The sequence below is a fragment of the Serpula lacrymans genome, assembly GCF_000218685.1.
Source record: "Serpula lacrymans var. lacrymans S7.9 unplaced genomic scaffold SERLAscaffold_16, whole genome shotgun sequence".
Lineage (NCBI taxonomy): Eukaryota > Fungi > Basidiomycota > Agaricomycetes > Boletales > Serpulaceae > Serpula > Serpula lacrymans.
Window position 1 is genome coordinate 10965 of NW_006763305.1, and position 16849 is coordinate 27813.

At 41.4% G+C, this 16849-nt stretch overlaps 5 protein-coding genes across 5 annotated transcripts; 2 read left to right on the top strand and 3 right to left on the bottom strand.

The window, feature by feature from the left end:
• Positions 1–7922: 7922 nt before the first annotated feature.
• On the bottom strand, positions 7923–8681 carry SERLADRAFT_411484 (uncharacterized protein; the record flags this gene model as incomplete). The annotated part of the gene is made up of 2 exons (XM_007323472.1): positions 7923–8147; positions 8442–8681. The coding sequence occupies 2 exons, from the start codon at positions 8679–8681 to the stop codon at positions 7923–7925; spliced, it is 465 nt and encodes a 154-aa protein (XP_007323534.1).
• A 493-nt stretch (positions 8682–9174) lies between these two features.
• Positions 9175–9958, bottom strand: SERLADRAFT_418281 (uncharacterized protein; the record flags this gene model as incomplete). Its single annotated transcript, XM_007323473.1, has 4 exons — positions 9175–9437; positions 9488–9694; positions 9772–9797; positions 9910–9958. The coding sequence occupies 4 exons, from the start codon at positions 9956–9958 to the stop codon at positions 9381–9383; spliced, it is 339 nt and encodes a 112-aa protein (XP_007323535.1).
• A 930-nt stretch (positions 9959–10888) lies between these two features.
• On the top strand, positions 10889–13364 carry SERLADRAFT_478774 (uncharacterized protein; the record flags this gene model as incomplete). The annotated part of the gene is made up of 12 exons (XM_007323474.1): positions 10889–11031; positions 11094–11435; positions 11489–11569; positions 11625–11844; positions 11901–11910; positions 11972–11988; positions 12040–12256; positions 12311–12521; positions 12570–12757; positions 12812–12872; positions 12931–13044; positions 13094–13364. The coding sequence occupies 11 exons, from the start codon at positions 11164–11166 to the stop codon at positions 13158–13160; spliced, it is 1458 nt and encodes a 485-aa protein (XP_007323536.1).
• SERLADRAFT_478779 (uncharacterized protein) lies at positions 13338–14809 on the bottom strand (the record flags this gene model as incomplete). The annotated part of the gene is made up of 5 exons (XM_007323475.1): positions 13338–13800; positions 13876–14231; positions 14284–14382; positions 14443–14700; positions 14752–14809. 5 exons carry the CDS (start codon positions 14782–14784, stop codon positions 13443–13445), a joined length of 1104 nt encoding a protein of 367 aa, XP_007323537.1.
• A 779-nt stretch (positions 14810–15588) lies between these two features.
• SERLADRAFT_442890 (uncharacterized protein) lies at positions 15589–16473 on the top strand (the record flags this gene model as incomplete). The annotated part of the gene is made up of 4 exons (XM_007323476.1): positions 15589–15847; positions 15905–16051; positions 16103–16303; positions 16352–16473. 4 exons carry the CDS (start codon positions 15589–15591, stop codon positions 16471–16473), a joined length of 729 nt encoding a protein of 242 aa, XP_007323538.1.
• Between the last annotated feature and the right edge of the window lie 376 nt (positions 16474–16849).

The window sequence follows — 16849 nt, forward strand, 5'->3', positions numbered from 1 at the left end:
CTGCAAGGTTCTCACTCCGCATATCTTGTATGTAAAGCTGTTGTGCAATGGCTGGTGATACATTGCACTCCAACAGCTCCACCACATGTTCATTTCCTAGGCCCCCTTGAATAGAGAGAGCCAGGAACTGGGTAACAAAATCATCCGTCCTCATGTTTCCTGTTACAATACACAAATTTTGGACCTTTATGTTTCAATCTCCTCTTTAACTTTCTTCTGTATTTTCACACAAAGTGCCATGCGGCACTTTCTATTTTTGCTCAAACTCCACTTTCTTGCGCTGCACTGCATTTTTCTTATTTTAGCTACAAGTCTCTCATGCAGTGGAGCTGGTCACACGGGCTGTGCCCCATGTAGTAGTATATATACCCCAATAGATCAAGGAGACTCCTCAGCGAGTCCTCCTGTTGTTTACCCACAACAAACTCGGTCCTATCTAAAGGGTAACCACTCCCCTCACTTCTTTATAGCTTTGTCTGAGTTGTGTGCCAGAGTATACAAACTCTTGGTTGTAACAGTTCCTTGTTTGAAGGTACAAATTTGCTGGTGTGCCCAGTCACACTCAGCTTGTGGTTTGAAATATTTTTCAATTTCAATTTTTAATTTGTCCCAAGTTGGCCAGTGACTAGCAGTATAGCACTTTTGGAGTCTTACTTGGGTGTATTGACCCGCCACAGGTCCTTTGAGTCTTGAAGCACAGCTGTTGCTATCTCAAAATCATCAGTGAACACCTGTGACTCCACCTGTCTGGATTTGAGACTACTCATGAAGTATTTCAAGATAGGTGTTTGGACTCTGATGGAATGCACACCAACCCGTGAGCTCCCTACATGTGTGTGTCATGGGTCTCAAATGAAGAAGAACTATGGAGATGTATATCAATAGCTTATATAAGCTCTGTAAGTATATTTTTGACACCCAAATCTTTTGTGAAGAAATCCACAGAAGAAATAAGTTTGAAAATTAGGTATCATGCAATTCTAGTAAACATAGACAGGATAAAGGATATTAACAAAACAAAAAAGACAAATAAAATTGAATATGTGCTATCGTCCTTAGTGGAAATATAAAATATATTTTCCCCACCTATGTTCTCCTAAGCCTTTCTTGACCAGCTCTGAGAGTCTTCCAATAGTGTTTTTGATTATCCAAGTAGCAATACCACCATGATGGATAGTTAAACTCTTCAAAGGATTACCCAACCCTAACCAATGTGCACAGCACTCATATACAGGTGACTGATCCCCATCCAAGTCCAATGTGATCTCCAATTCCTCCAGGGAGCCAGTGTTTAACAGTATATCTAGCAATGTTTTGTCGTTGACTTATATTCATGAGATATTGAGGTGTTGAAGTATCGCCAGCCCACCATCCCCAAAAAGAGATTTGAAGAAGGAATAAGGAATGAGTGGACTGACATGTCTATCACAGATGTTGATGGAAAGCCAGGAAAGTGTGGGGGTGTAAAGGTTGTATACTGCCTCCACAGCTGACAAGGTCCAGAGTTCCAGACAATTGAGTGAAGGCAAGGTGATAAGTATTCCATGTTCAGCAGGAAGTTGGGATTCCATATTGAGGACCAAATCTGTCAAATTTAGAAAGTTTTTCAGAGCACAAAAAGGGTTGATATAGCCAGAATTGAAGAAGCAATTTCCAACTGTCAAATGGGTGAGCTTCAGGAGAGCAACAAATGGCTTCATTAGGAAAAAAGGGGTGGTCAGAGTGTGAAGGGTGGGGAAATTAGCTTCCTCTACCTTGAACAAGGGGGATTTGCTAGAACAGAGATCTGAGCTGCACTCTGACATGAACTCTAACTTCTCTAACTGCTTGAAAACCAGGCTTCCATAGAGATTGCCCACACATATTCTGGCTATCTCATAAACACAGAAGGATGGAGCTGATTCATGACATTGGGAAAAGTTTCTAATAGTCAATTGGTGGATATGAGGTACACACTTCAAGGTCTCTAATGGTGCATCAAACACATTCCAAACCCTCTTTCCATACCAGTCATACTGTTCATCCCTGCCATGATGTTCCCAATTGGTTTGTCAAGGAATCCAAATGTCTATGTTTAGGGGTGCAATACCTGTAATCTTCAGACAAACAGAGGAAAATGGCTCCAGGTATTATCACAAAGTAGACCAGAGGGTTGATAGGGTCTTTATCACCTCATATCATCCCTTGCACACCAGAGATAGTTAACAGGTGGCCCTGGCAAATACCTCCGAGCTCTCAGCCTCAACCCATCCAAACCAATGATTTTTGCTGTAGTCACCTTGGATCACAAATATCGTGATCATGTAGAATATCTCTATGGGAACTGAAAATAAAAATGGTTAGCACATGCCTGTTACAAATAAAATAAAAAGACAACCATTACTCACCTCTCATAGGCAAGTTCGCTCTAGAGAAATGCTTTTGTCTAGGAATTTCAAATCTTTTAGGTGTATGAAACATTGTAAGTGATAGACTGGGTTGGTGAAGCACAAGCTTGTGTATGTGAATCTGTAGCTCTTGTATCAGGAAATTGTGAGGGCAGGGGTATGACCAGGCGGAGTTTAAGTGACTCCAAAAACTGTTGCAATGTTTGGCCTAAACACGGTTGCGCGAAGTGCACCACTAACAGGCATATAAATGTTACTTGACTTTGTGGGGTCAACAAAAGTACTTGGTCTTGGCTACAAAATGGTTCCTGGGTTATGTGATTTGGCCCAGCGGCTGTGAAAATATGTCCATTTCAAAACAGGAATACCATTGCAACAGTTTTTTCACTTTTGAGTTGGAAGCAGAAATCACAATAATATCATAGAATATCTGGCTTTTTTTGGTCCCACAAACAAAAATACATGTATAAACATTGTTTATAAGTTTAAAAAAGTTCACACACTTCTTTATTCTCAACCACCATCATCATGAAATCCCTTTCTCCTGCTCAAAAAAACCAGATTCTTGACCTCCTTGATACAGGTCAAACTGCTCACTTTATTGCCTCTACCACTGGTGTCCATATCTCTACCATCTTTAGACTTCGCTCCAAGGAGTGTTCTGAGCTCCAAAAGTCTGTTGGAGATCGACCATCTAAGCTCTCTCTTGCCAATGTTTGTCATGCTATGCATCTCATCTCCACTCGCAAGGCAGAAAATACTGTCCAGATCACCAAAGCTCTTACCAACATTATCAACCAACCAACCTCTTTCCCCAAACACTGTCCGCCAGCACTTGAAAAAGACTGACATGAAGGCTGTGGTCAAACAAAAACACCCTCTTCTCTCTGCCAAACATTGTAAGGCTAGGTTGGACTTTGCTCATGCTCACAAGGACTGAACTGTGGAGGATTAGAAGAAGGTTGTATGGTATGATGAGACCAAAATCAACCGCCTGGGGTCAGATGAACACAGGTGGGTGTGGAAAAAGCCAGGTGAGGGGCTCGGTGATAGATTGGTACAGGGAACTCTCAAGTTTGGAGGAGATTTTATGATGATCTGGGGCTGTATGACTTGGGAGGGAGTTGTGTATGCTGCTAGAATTGATGGTAGGATGGATGGGGACCTTTACCTTCAGATTTTGAAGGATGAGCTGTTGAACACCCTGCAGTATTATGGTTTTAATCCTCCTGACATCATTTTTCAGCAAGATAATGACCCCAAGCATACCTGCAAAAAGGTCAAGGAGTGGCTAGATGATCAGGAATTTAGAATTATGGTGTGGCCTGCACAGTCTCCTGACCTTAATTATATTGAACATGGGTGGGGTTGTCTCAAGAGGAGGCTTGCAGAGTATGAACACCCTCCTAATGGGATGGAGGAGTTGTGGGAGAGGATTCAAGTGGAGTGGGAGAAGATAGCAGTTGTAGAGTGTTGCAACTTAATTGAAAGCATGCCTAGGAGGATTCAAGCAGTGCTCAAGGCAAAAGGAGGCTATACCAAGTACTGATATTCCCTAGATATCACCCTTGATACCAAAAGTGATAAAACTGTTGTAATGATATTGCTGCTTTGAAATAGACATATTTCCACAGCCGCTGGGCCAAATCACATAACCCAAGAACCATTTTGTAGCCAAGACCAAGTACTTTTGTTGACCCCACCAAAGTCAAGCAACATTCTCATGTCTGTTAGTGGTGCACTTCGTGCACCGTGTTTAGGCCAAACATTGCAACAGTTTTTGGAGTCACTGTACAAACTCACTCCTCTACGTGTTGCCTGATCATATATAGGAATATAATGCTCTACAAGGCTGAACAAGCATTGATAGTATACTGTCAGGCTTAGATATATCAATAAGTAGCTATATTATGTGGATGGTGGCCTGAAGAAATATTACATTATGACAGCATATACCATTTGCTGTTATTGTTATAGTGGCAGATAAACAAGTAGATGAGAAGTTCCACTTGTAACAAAAGTTATATAGTAATGTCCTTTAGGAGTATTTGTATAGTGTTCATGATATATAATGGGATTATTTTGGAATATCATATAGATACTCCTAAAGGACATCCAAGATAGAATAAGAATATCCTACTAAACTATTTGAAATACCTAGTGGGATATAAATAGTATTCAGGGTAGTCTTTATTGGATATTGTGGACACTATACAGATACTCCTAAAGAACACTCAGGATATAATAGGGATATTTTAGATAACCATTGAGACACCAATAGTATAAATATTAGTTTCTTTGGATATTTTAAACACTATTTAGTACTTTTAAAGAACATTCACATATAACTAAAAAAAATTTAGAGGACTTACTAGGATACCAGCAGTACAAATAATAGTATGATTAGGCTTTCTAGATAATATATAATACTATTAAAGGACAGCAAAAGTAAATTAGAGACATTCTACTAGAGCAACTGGGATATCTAGTGAGAAATAAGTAGTATCCAGGGTAGTTCCATTGAATGTTGTGAACACCATATAATAATTATATTTTAAATAAACTATTGGGAGATAAACAATACAGTTATTAGTTTTTTTACATATTATGAATACTATTTGGTACTTTCACAGGATTTATAGATACAATATGGTTAATATAGATGTACACTGGAATACCAACAGTACAGATAGTAACATCATTGGGTTTTTTGGACAAAATGTAGATATTCTCAAAGAAGATCTATAAGACAATAGGGACATCCTACCAAAGTACTTGATATACCCAGTAGAAATAAGTAGCATTGTGTAATATTATTAGATATTGTAGGTGTTATACAGGTACTCCTAAAGGACATCTAGGGTATAATAGGGATATTACAGATAACCATTGGGACACCAACAGTACAAATATTAGCTTTATTTGGTTATTCTGAACACTATTTGGTAATTTCATAGTATTTTTAGGTAAAATATGGGTGCCTATTGGAATACCAATAGTGCAAAAAGTAATTTTATTTAGTCTTTTGGACAATATATGGATATACTATAGGAACATTTTGGATAACTATTGAGAAGCTAACAGTACTTATATTAGATACTTTAACACCATCTGGTATTCTCAGGGAATATCCTAGGAGTATTTGCAGTATCTACAAAAGTAATATCTAAAGTAGTTACATTACATACTATGGATACAGTATAGTATTCCCAAAGGATATCCAGCTAAAATATAAATATTTTGTATGACTAATAGAACACCAGCAGTACTGATAGGTGTTTTATCAAACCTTGTGGGTATAGCAATAGATATCCAGCTACAATAGGGACATCCTGTATGAATATTTGGTATAGCCAGTGGTCTCATTGGATGTTGTGAAATTATGCAGGTGCTCCAAAAAACCATCCAGGAGCATAATAGGCCAGCTCGGCCAAGCCTCCATTACTTGAGTATAAGTCAATGTGATTTTATTTGGGGTTGCTACTATTTGCGACATCTTCCACATTAACCTTTGGGTCAAACATGGGGTTACTGGAGCTCGAGTTTGCAAGACTTGGTGCAGGCAGATCTGTGTTTTTGGAAACAGTGTCTTTGTATCAGGAGCTCCTTCTACTGGCATATTGGACATCAGTCTGCCTGCATAAGTGTGCCCAGACTCGTGGCCATCATAAAATTGCATCAGCATGTTTTGGTCTACAAACCTGGTGGAATGTTCAGCTTGAGTATATGATAATATGATAAAATTCTAACTGAACCTGTTCACATAATAAAACTTCTAGTCTTGCGAGCCACCAGCAGACTTTAAAAGCCCAACTCCATCAGGATGTGACTTGCCAGTTTTGAAACTTGGAATGAGATGGCAGGATTGAAGTACATCTGTGGGATCGACAAAGCCAAATACATTGGTGCTTTGAATTGGAAAGAAGTAGACTTAGTTCGGAGTCTTGCAATTTCAATGTTGCAGCAAAGGATCTCCTCTTTTGCCCGTGTAATCTCGAAGTACTGACATGCAGCTTGACAGTTTTGTGGAATAGCCCATCTCTTTTCTTCAACTTTGCCAGTAATGTCACAAAGTAGATCAAACTCTGCAATGAAAGAATACTCTGCAATTTGATCCAATGTTAATGGGGCCTTCGGAGGATCAAGCTCAGTGGCATGATAAAATTGGATAATGACCAGACCAGGGATTGAACCTGGAACCTCCTGGATACATGCCAGTTGCTCTACCAATTGAGCTATATGGCCAAGGTTATACAATATAGGATCTTAAACATAACATGCAACCACGGACGTTTTACACAGTATAGCTGCTGCATACTGGATTGGCTTACAAATCAGAGGTATTATCCTATGGGGTATTGGTATGTCAGAGTATATTCTAACACAGCATACTTGTTATAGTATTCTATGGCATTTTATATAGCAGCTACGTGAGTTTCCAGAGCCTTGGCAATCCGTGTCCCTAGTTTGTAGCCTGTAGATACCAACATCAGCTGGAGTTTTGTAACATGTGTCAAAACTTTTACCCAAGCCACTCATTTGTAGCTTTATAAGTTTCAATAGCTGCATAACCACTAACCGCTTAACATCAACATCATCAACAGCTTTATAAAAGTAGTGGTGGACAAGGCGAGATTGTGCCTTTTGACGCTCAGGATGTGCCACAGTCCATCTTTCCTCAACTCCAAGTCTTGAAAGCCTGAACAACCTCCAACTTGAGCTCAAGCTTGTTTTGTGCATTTGCACACTTGCGTTGTAGTTCTGCAATTTCCTTCCGTGTAAATCCATCTGTTAAAATGCGGAGATCAAGGCGGTTAGATTCAGATAATGTTAGTTTTGGTCATTCTGCACCTTTGTGCTACCTCTATATTTTCATTTCTTTCTCTATCTATTCCTCTACCATTCAGTATTGATTGTGTTCTCTATTATTTTGCCTTTGTGGCTCCTTTGTTTAACTTTGTTTACAAAACATCGGACAGTACTGCAAAGTCCAATGCTTCCTATTCTCTAGTTACTCACATTGGACTCTAGGTACTGTATACCTGTCATACTCTCTAATAATATAGTTACTCACATTGGACTCTAGTTTCAGTCCCTGATAACTCTCAGCAAGTGGTTAGACACTTCCCTTAAGCTTTGTTCTTAATAGATAATGCTGCACGTGACAAGATTTTGAACAAATGAGCAACACACTGTGAAAAATATGACAAACACCATACTCAGCTTCATCTATTTCATTCAAAGCTTTGACATACTCCATCTCAACACTATCTTCATTTTTTTTACTACTGAGTTGCTGAAGATACTGGTGTTTGTCAGTTAAATCTGCTTCAAAGTTGTTGCTGGTCAATTGTGAGTGATGGAGTAATTCTGTGTTGATACTGATAATGTCGAGGGCCTGGACATAATTGTGGTATATGAATGTACCTGTCAAAAGACTCTGTCACTTGCGAAATCACAAAAACAAAAACAAAAAAATTTACTCAACAATGCATATTTATCAATATCAGAGAACTTGAAGTACTCATCAAGCGCTTAATGCCAATGAAACTCTGTGCTGTTGCGAATCTCAGGTGCAAGGGTGTTAGAACCAGATAATATTTGTTTGCAGGTTTCAAAATCTTCCTTTCCTGGGCCAACCTTGTACTTTGAATGGTACTGGACTTGACAAAGCTGGTTGTGAGCATAGCCATGAAATGTGGGGACAACTCCATCCACGCCAAGCTTTTTCACCATGGGGCCCAAAGAGTGGAGAAGAGCCTTGCTAAATGCACAGTGGATATCATAACCATATAAAAATGGCTCTTGCAAGACCTCCATCAAATGGCTGATTGTCGCAAGCAGATATTTCATACTTTTCAAGATATTAGATAAAACACGTAATCCTGGATGAGATTCACTTACAGTTCGCCAGAACAAACCATACCACAGATTGAAAGCAAAAATCCATAACAGCAGACAGCCACAAAGCACAAAGATGCCAGATTTGCAGAAAATAGCAAACATTTTTTTTTGAGCTTTGGGAGCCATATTATGCCAGTGGTCAACACATACATTTTGATCCTGTGTTGGGTCAGCTGCTTCATGATCATCTATCCAGGGATCATCAGGATCTGCATTATCAGCTTGAGGCTGTTGCTGCAGACTTTGGACTTCATTTTTGAATTGGTTCACATATTCCTCACTAATCCAGACAGTAGACTTTCCATCCCTGGGTTCTGGACGTTCACAGCCTCTACAGAATGCTGGGTCCACAAATTTAGCAGAGTTATTGCCATTCATGGTAATCTCCATTGTAAAGGAGAGTTTTAGTTCCCCTTCCAGTTTATATCAACACGGTGGGCAAGAATTGAGTACATGCTGGTATGGGGTATCATACCCGAGTGCTTTGTTGATGTGATTGTCAACACGGCAATGAATTTCCAAGTAAACATCATATGAAGCCCTAAATTTCTCAGCCAGATAGCAGTGGTAGCGTACCTGTACAAAACACTTTGAGTTGAAAATAGGGCCTATTATACTACACTTACACAATATACGTGGAAAAGCTTCTTGACTTCTGCATGGATGCTATGACGTGGGCACACATGATAGGTCTGTCAATAGTTCTCTAGCTCGTGCAGAGTAATTGCCACTGTGGGCTTGACAGGAGATGACCCAATGCAACCCCTGTGCATGAGGGATACATTTGTAAACTGGGATACATGCAAAAAAATGTAAAGCTTTTGTTCTAGCAGTGTATTGTAGTCAGCATTTCAGCAATGAAACCAATCTGTACATACCAAAAACATCAATTACTTCAATAGAAAAATGATCTTTGCCTGGTCTACTACTGATGGGAAGCGGCATTAAACAGTCTTGTTGATGCTGTATATGCCTCAAACTCCCCGCCAGCATGGCTAAGGGAGAATGCTTCTTCACCAGCAGGTGGCACCACAAAAGGCATGTCAATTGGATGCAAGAGTGTGCCTTCATGGATGTTTTTTTTTTTGGCTATACTTGCGAGATATTCCACTCTAAGGTATTGATCCCGCTGGTGCAAGTCCAATCCTGTGTAAATGGAAGAGATTAACTGAGAATAGCAAAAAAAAAAGACTTACACTTGATAAATGATGCAAACTCTGCCACTGCATCCTCAGCCCGTTGTTTGAGGCTATTGAGACAAACTGTTTCCCTTGATTGACCCACTGGAACCTGCATTGACTGTGAAGTCCCTCAAACAGTGTACCTTGCTCAACATCCCATGGTGTGAGGGTGCTGATGGACGTTGAGGGCAACCGATAAGCGTGTGTGCAGCTGCAACAAACCTGTTAGGTGTGATGTGACAAATGTCACAACTTGAACTTTAATGGTGCACAGACCATCAACAAAGTATGAGACTCACCTTTTGGTATTTCTTGATGTCATATGCTACAATTTCGTAGTATGATACATTAGTATTTAAAAACAATTGCCTGAAAACGGTGAAGAATTGAGTTATATAGTGTGCTCACTGTCTGAGACGATGACAACAGACACTGACCTAATATGGATGGATGATGTGGCCCGTTCTGCCTCAGCACGGAGCACATGGTGCCGTCACATGCTGTTTCCAAGGCCAAAATCTTCCAAGTGGCCTGAATGGCCGGTGTGCACCGCCGGTGCTCAAAAATGGGATTTTAAGGCTTTATTATATGGCACTATCTGGTGCAAGGCACCGCTATAATAAGCCCAGAGTGTGGGAGTAATAGGTGCAAAACTCAATCAATAGTTACTCTATCCACAATTGAGGCCAAATATGTGGCCTTGACACATGTTACAAACGAGGCAATTTGGCTCAAGAGCATATGGGCCAAAACAACCAATAATCCATTGCAACCACCAGTCCCTATGCACAGCAACAACTGTGGTGCTATATAATTAACAAAGAACAATGTGTACCACTTGAGGACCAAACACATTGACATCCGCTATCATTTCATTCAACAAACTGTAGAAAACAAAGCTATTCAAACACTCTACTGTCCTACTGAAGAAATGCCTGCAGATTGCCTTACAAAACCACTGGCTCAACCCAAGCTAGAATATTTTGTTAAGATGATGGGAGTGAGTTCGGTTTGAGGGTGTGTGTTGACATATTATGGACATTAATATAAATTCTCCATTCTTTCATTCATTCTCATTGAACTGATCTGACATTTTGATACATTACATAAGTTTCCTAATTAGGATACAGAAAAGCCCGGTATTTCGGAACAGACTCTATTTAGCAATATATCGACTAGGCCGCATCTGAAAAACCTAAGCTTGTCCAACGTATTTACAATTGTTCGCATCCATCGACGCGGTCGATAATGATTGATGTGTAATCATAATATTGAAATCGAGTCTCCCAAAATAGAGTTCCCTTTTTGGGTTTGCCTAAGGGAGACTAGGTATCAATATCCTGGACTTGATGGTATTCCGTCAATGATATCGGCTAAGAAAAACCGTATCTGGGTTGCCATAACGTGCTTTGGGCTGTAAACAGTGAAAAGTCAGGGAAGAAAATGGTAAAAACAAGGCCCAAAACGACGTTTGAGGTAGCCGGGTAATTAAATCCATCTTGATGCCCAGACCTAATAGCATAGCACCAGCTGACTAGCAACCAATCACTTGATGTGTGGTGAGCTTCCTTTTAGCAGTTATCGTCGCGTATAATTACTCTACTTCCTTAACTTCTTCAAGTAAACCTCGACAACTGCCATTTTTCAATTATATCGACGGGCCCCGTTAGACAGTGCTTACAGCTTTTAACATGTCCGACGTCGCGAGGGAGAAGGAGTTTGGCAGTGACTATGAGTCCGCATCTCAGCGCGGTGAAATATTCGAACAGCCCACTGGCTTCAAAGGACTATATCATCATCCTGTCACTCAAGTTGCTATGCTTGGTTTTGTCTGCTTTATGTGTCCTGGGTTATTCAATGCACTCAATGGGCTCGGTGGTGGAGGTCAAGTCGATCCGACCAACAGCGCCAACGCTAATGCAGCGCTATATTCTACTTTTGCGTTCTTTGCATTCTTTGCTGGGTATGTCCGCGTTTCTCTGTTGTCAAAGACTTGTTGCATACTTTTGCCGGTAGCTCTATCAACAACAAACTTGGTCCTCGAGTCACTCTTCTTCTTGGCAGTACGGGCTATGCTCTGTACATAGGATCTTATCTGTATCGTCGTCCCATATTTTTTCTTACGATAGCACGACTAAGAAGCGTTCTACAGCGCCGTCAATATACATGCTCACGCTGGAGTTTTTGTAGTAGTCGCTGGCGCCGTCCTAGGTATCTGTGCGGGTTTATTGTGGACAGCTCAAGGATCGCTCATGCTAGCGTATCCTACCGAGAACCAGAAAGGAAAGTTCATCGGTATATTCTGGTCTATCTTCAATCTAGGAGGTGTTGTCGGTGCTGCCGTTTCTTTTGGCCAAAACTTCGATTCAACCGTGGGTGGTTTCCATTTTCTTGTATGCCGCAAGCTCACTGCTTTGCTCCCATTTAGGGTAATGGTGGTAAGTTTTAATCTTCAAGTATGAAGCTTACACTCATTCTCACCTTACCCGTCCTATGTAGTTGGAAATGGCACCTATGTACTAGTCTACCTTTTTTACGCATTTCATCCATCCAATTTGTTTTTCTAGATCGGATTCCTCGTCCTAACTATGATAGGCGTACTCATTCCTTTACTGATGGTGGATCCTGACAAGATGATTCGTACTGATGGTACCAAGGTCACCGCCCCTCGACACCCCTCTTGGAAGACCGAGTTTTACGGACTTTGGATTGCTTTAAGAACTGACCCCATGATCGTCTTCCTATTCCCCATGTTTTTTGCGAGCAACTGGTTCTACACCTGGCGTACGTCACTACCATACTACTATCTCAAAGCATAATTGTTGAAATTGACAACAGAGTTCAATGACTATAACGCCGCTCTTTTCAACATTCGTGCACGATCTTTGAATAATTTTGTATATTGGCTGTCGCAAATTGTAGGATCTGTCAGCATTGGCCTTCTCCTCGACCAACATGGATTAAGCAGGCGTGTGCGCGCTTTTTCGGGCTGGTCTGTCTTGATGATGATGGTTTTCGTCGTTCATATCTGGGCATATTTTTATCAAAAGTCAGGCATTTTATGTTGGACCTTCTGTCGCTGACTTCTATGTTTCAGGGATTATACGCGAGATAGTTTACCCGTAGGTTCACCGAAGATGGATATCTATGATCACGGATACACCGGAAAAGTATGGCTGTATATTTTTTGTGGGATGCTGGATGCTATGTGGCAGACTACTGCTTACTGGGTGATGGGTGCCATGTCAAATGATCCATCTAAACTCGCTCATTTCGCTGGCTTTTGTAAGTGAATAGCAATAACCACCACAGACATTGAGCTTACATTGGCGCTCAAAGACAAGTCAATCCAGTCTGCCGGTGCTGCAGGCGTTTGGCGAGCAGATGCTGTCATGCTTCCGTACGTTGTCACTTTCTCTCCGAGTCTCATGCTGATACTTATGGAGACTATCCGTCAGATATATGAATATCTTTGTGTCTACTTGGGTCCTTCTCGTAGCCGGTCTTCTCTTCGCTCTACCCATGATCCACATGCGTGTCAAGGATCACACCAATATTGAAGACGAGGTTTTGTACGTATTTTTAGCATCGCGTTCGATAGGAGCTGACCACAGTTTGAAGGATTCGTATGGATGACTCCGGGTGTATTCAGGAGGTAATCGAAATCCAGGCCGGACAGGACCACTAAGCTGGAAACCGCTTCACTTTGGTTCTGCCCCATGAAGTATTCTCTTTACAATAAAATGCTTAGTTCGCTGTAATTCACTCCATATAACGAGTTCACGCATCACGAGTATTGGCGTGTCAACTGTTTACGATTGGTATCTTGTTGACGGTTCTGATTGATTAATTATTTTTCGAGTTTGCTACTGATAATTCTTCATACAATTGCAAAAATACCCAATTTTAGTGGACAGGGCGTGTGAATGGTAAGGTCATATAAATTGTACAGAGGATGTAAGTAGGCTGCTCAAAATATGGTAGCCAGCGCTCCATTATCATCAAGCCTTGTGTCGAATGTATCGAGAATCTTCGCCCCAGGTCCATTTTTCCCGAATGTGAATCCCACCCATACTCCCCTGCCAAATGACTCTTCTTTCTCTTTTACTTTCTCTACATTTTTCTGCTTCTCCTTAACTTCTGCATACTTGGCCATGTCTTCTGCAGACGTGAAATCGTCATAGTAGCCTGTATCAATTTCAGAATCCAGCGCGGGAACAAACGGGGCTTTCACAGATCGGAGATCTTCCCACTTGATATTTTCGAAAAAGGGATGATTGCGTACTTGGGCCAAAGTAGCGAAACGAACGCTGGCGTGCGAAATGAGTCTTCGGATAATAATCATGCAAAGCAAGTTGACTCGAGTAAATATTGAGTTGAGCAAGTAAAACGATGCCACAGACCTGGTCACTGCGTCCCACGCAATGTCAGTCAAATTGAAGATAAGGTCTTCTGGTTTATCATACTCAGGTCGCCTCAGAACTTTTGTCCAGTTTTTGAGATTGGTCCAAGTTTCCTCAGGTGTGCCTCCGCTAAAAGGTGGAAATCCCGCAAGAAATTCGAAGAATATGCAACCAAGGGACCAATAATCTACAGAGAACGTATATGGTTTTCCTCGGAGTACCTCTGGAGCCATATAATCAGGAGAACCAACAATGGAATCTGCATAACGAGGGTCTTCATTCCTGACTGAGCGGTAGAGGGATCGACGTTCAAGCGTTGAGCGATATATGACTTGATTGTCTTTGACTTTATCGAGCTATTGGAAGCGTAAGATAGGATATGTCAGCGTACCACAGCTTTGTACTCACTTTGACTTTTAGAGACTCGATACGTTTTGGATTTAGTGCTCCGGTTGCGAGGCCAAAGTCAGTCAATTTGACGTGGCCAGTACCGTCCACAAGAAAATTCTTAAAATGATATTAACATGGAACATTCCAAAGCAGGAAAAGTCGATAGGCTTCTCCCACCTCGGGTTTAAGGTCACGGTGTATATATCCCAGTTTATGCAATTCGTTGACGGCGACAAACATTTCGCTGATATAAAACCTCGCGTGTTCTTCTTTCAGAACACCAGAATTGTTTAAAAGGGTTCGGAAATCTCCCCCAGGGACGTACTCCATCGCTAAATATACGTGCTGTGCATCTTGAAACGCGTAAAGGAGGCGTACAAGCCAAGGGGTCTTGGTTGCAGTAAGGATATCCCGCTCCACGAGAACATGTCGAACCTGCGTCTGATTAAAAAATCGAAGCAGATCGTGGTTCGGAGAAATTCCTACCTCGTCCATTTTGAACAATGTGCGTTTCTTCATTTTCTTCAGGGCACACACTTCACCAGTTTCTTGTTTCCGAGCCAGAAAGACTTCTCCGTAGCCGCCTTGGCCTACTTGTGCGATGATGTGGAATTGATCCACCCTGAGTTTCGCGCGACGTTTCCTAAGAAGAACGCGTTCTCGGCCACAATATGATCTGAATTCTTTTGTGTACTGTGTTGGGGAGAGCTGGCGTGCAGATGTGTCGGAATCAAACATGGTGCGGCGTTCCTTTCGAGCGGCTAAATAGCCTAAGTTTTGAAAATAGTAATCTAAAAAATCTGAGGCCCAAAAAACAATATCAATGGAAGAAATGAAGGTGAAAGAAATAACAGACAGAGCTGAGCAACTGTAGCCTTTCGTTTAACTTCCCCACTTCCCAGAAGCTCTCTCTCCCAGAGCTGAAACCCTCCTTGCTTCATAGTCGTGCCACCTCTTGCGGTTTCCATCCTGATATCGTCATTCCAAGCATTCAAAGCACCCTTGGATGTTCCCATGTGGATGTCCTTTAGCCCCATAGTTATCCCTTTCGCTGTGTCCATGTGGATGTCGCGATAACCGCTCTCGATGGGTCTCTGAGAGGACATATAATATACAGCGTCTCTTTTGTTTCCTGCGGAGGTAGTCAAGCAAAGCGATAAGCCTGATTATCGTACGTCAAGCCTCGCGTCCGAGTTAATGATACCCAATAACAGAGCTATCATAGCAAAACGTGGTTGTCAGTGTAATCACCAGTTCATGCGGTCACGTGCGGGGCGTGTCTTTCCTCCAAGTGTGTTTATTGGGCTTAAATGCAAGACTACCATGCATCGGCCTACTCATATTGACCTTGCACCTACTCTCGCAGAATCAAATCCTCTGATTGACCTTAGACTGCGCGCTTACGATGCTTCAACAGGCAATTTTTTGAAAGCCGTATCTAATTACACCAACCGCGCCATTGTCGAAATCACTAAGCACAGAAGTTCTCAGATTACAGAGAAGAAAAAGTTGGCAGAAAAGACACATAGCATAGAGGCGGAAACGAATTATTGCAAGGCAAAGGAAATTGAGTTAATCGCCGGTTTGTAAACTCATTGTTTGTTTTCCTGGGTAATGCCCGTATAAATTATTCTACCAGATTTAGCCAAAGAACAGGAGGAAAAAAAAGAGTTCGAGCAGTCAATCGCAGCGCTTAGGCGACAGTTGGGCCATCTTCGTGAGAGGTGCGCTGCCATTGATGTAGAAATCCAGCAATTCCGCGCTGCAACAGCAAACATGCGTCGAGGTTTGTGATTCACCCACTTGTATCAATCCTGTAAGCTCAAGAGCTAATTAGAAAAAGAAAACGAATGTAAAACTCTTACTTCGTTCGCTACACAAGTACCACCTGAACTTTCAACTTGCGAGCGGCGTTTACAGTGTGTCATCGAAGGCATCGAGAGAGATCACCTTCTCATTCGCTTTTCACATGTGGATCAACGCAACCCGGATAAGGAATTTAGCTTTGTTCTAGACCTTTCTTGTTCCATATACAAAGGTATGGACAACTGTATTTCTAAAGCAATATCTCACCGTATCCTTTCAGTAACAACGACTACACCACTCCTTCCAAACCTCCCGATTTTGCTAGATGATCTCAATAAAACTAGAGACATTTACCAGTTTATCAGATCAGTCCGTCGAGCATTTGTCGGATCTTTATCGTAACCATTGCCTCTGTCAAACTAATAGTGACGATCATGGATCCTTAACAATAACATCTTTATTTTTAATACTCTTTCTCATACACATATGATTCATAGTCTAGGGTTGCCAATGTTGAAATTCACAACACCTGGGGCAGCACTTTGAGGAGGCTCCCATGATCTTATAGATGTGGTTTTAATGTTGTGAGAAATATGTCTTTGAGACTCACCATTATATAACCAAAATCACTGCCTAAAGCCTCTGGATGTCCTCTTTGCTTTAATCTACAATCAATGCCATAATTTCAAGAATCTTGACACCCTTTTTGCACTCTTTGGAAGCTTGTCAGAACTGTGACCTTTGGAGTTGTCACAGTTTGGAGGATGGAGTTACAAGG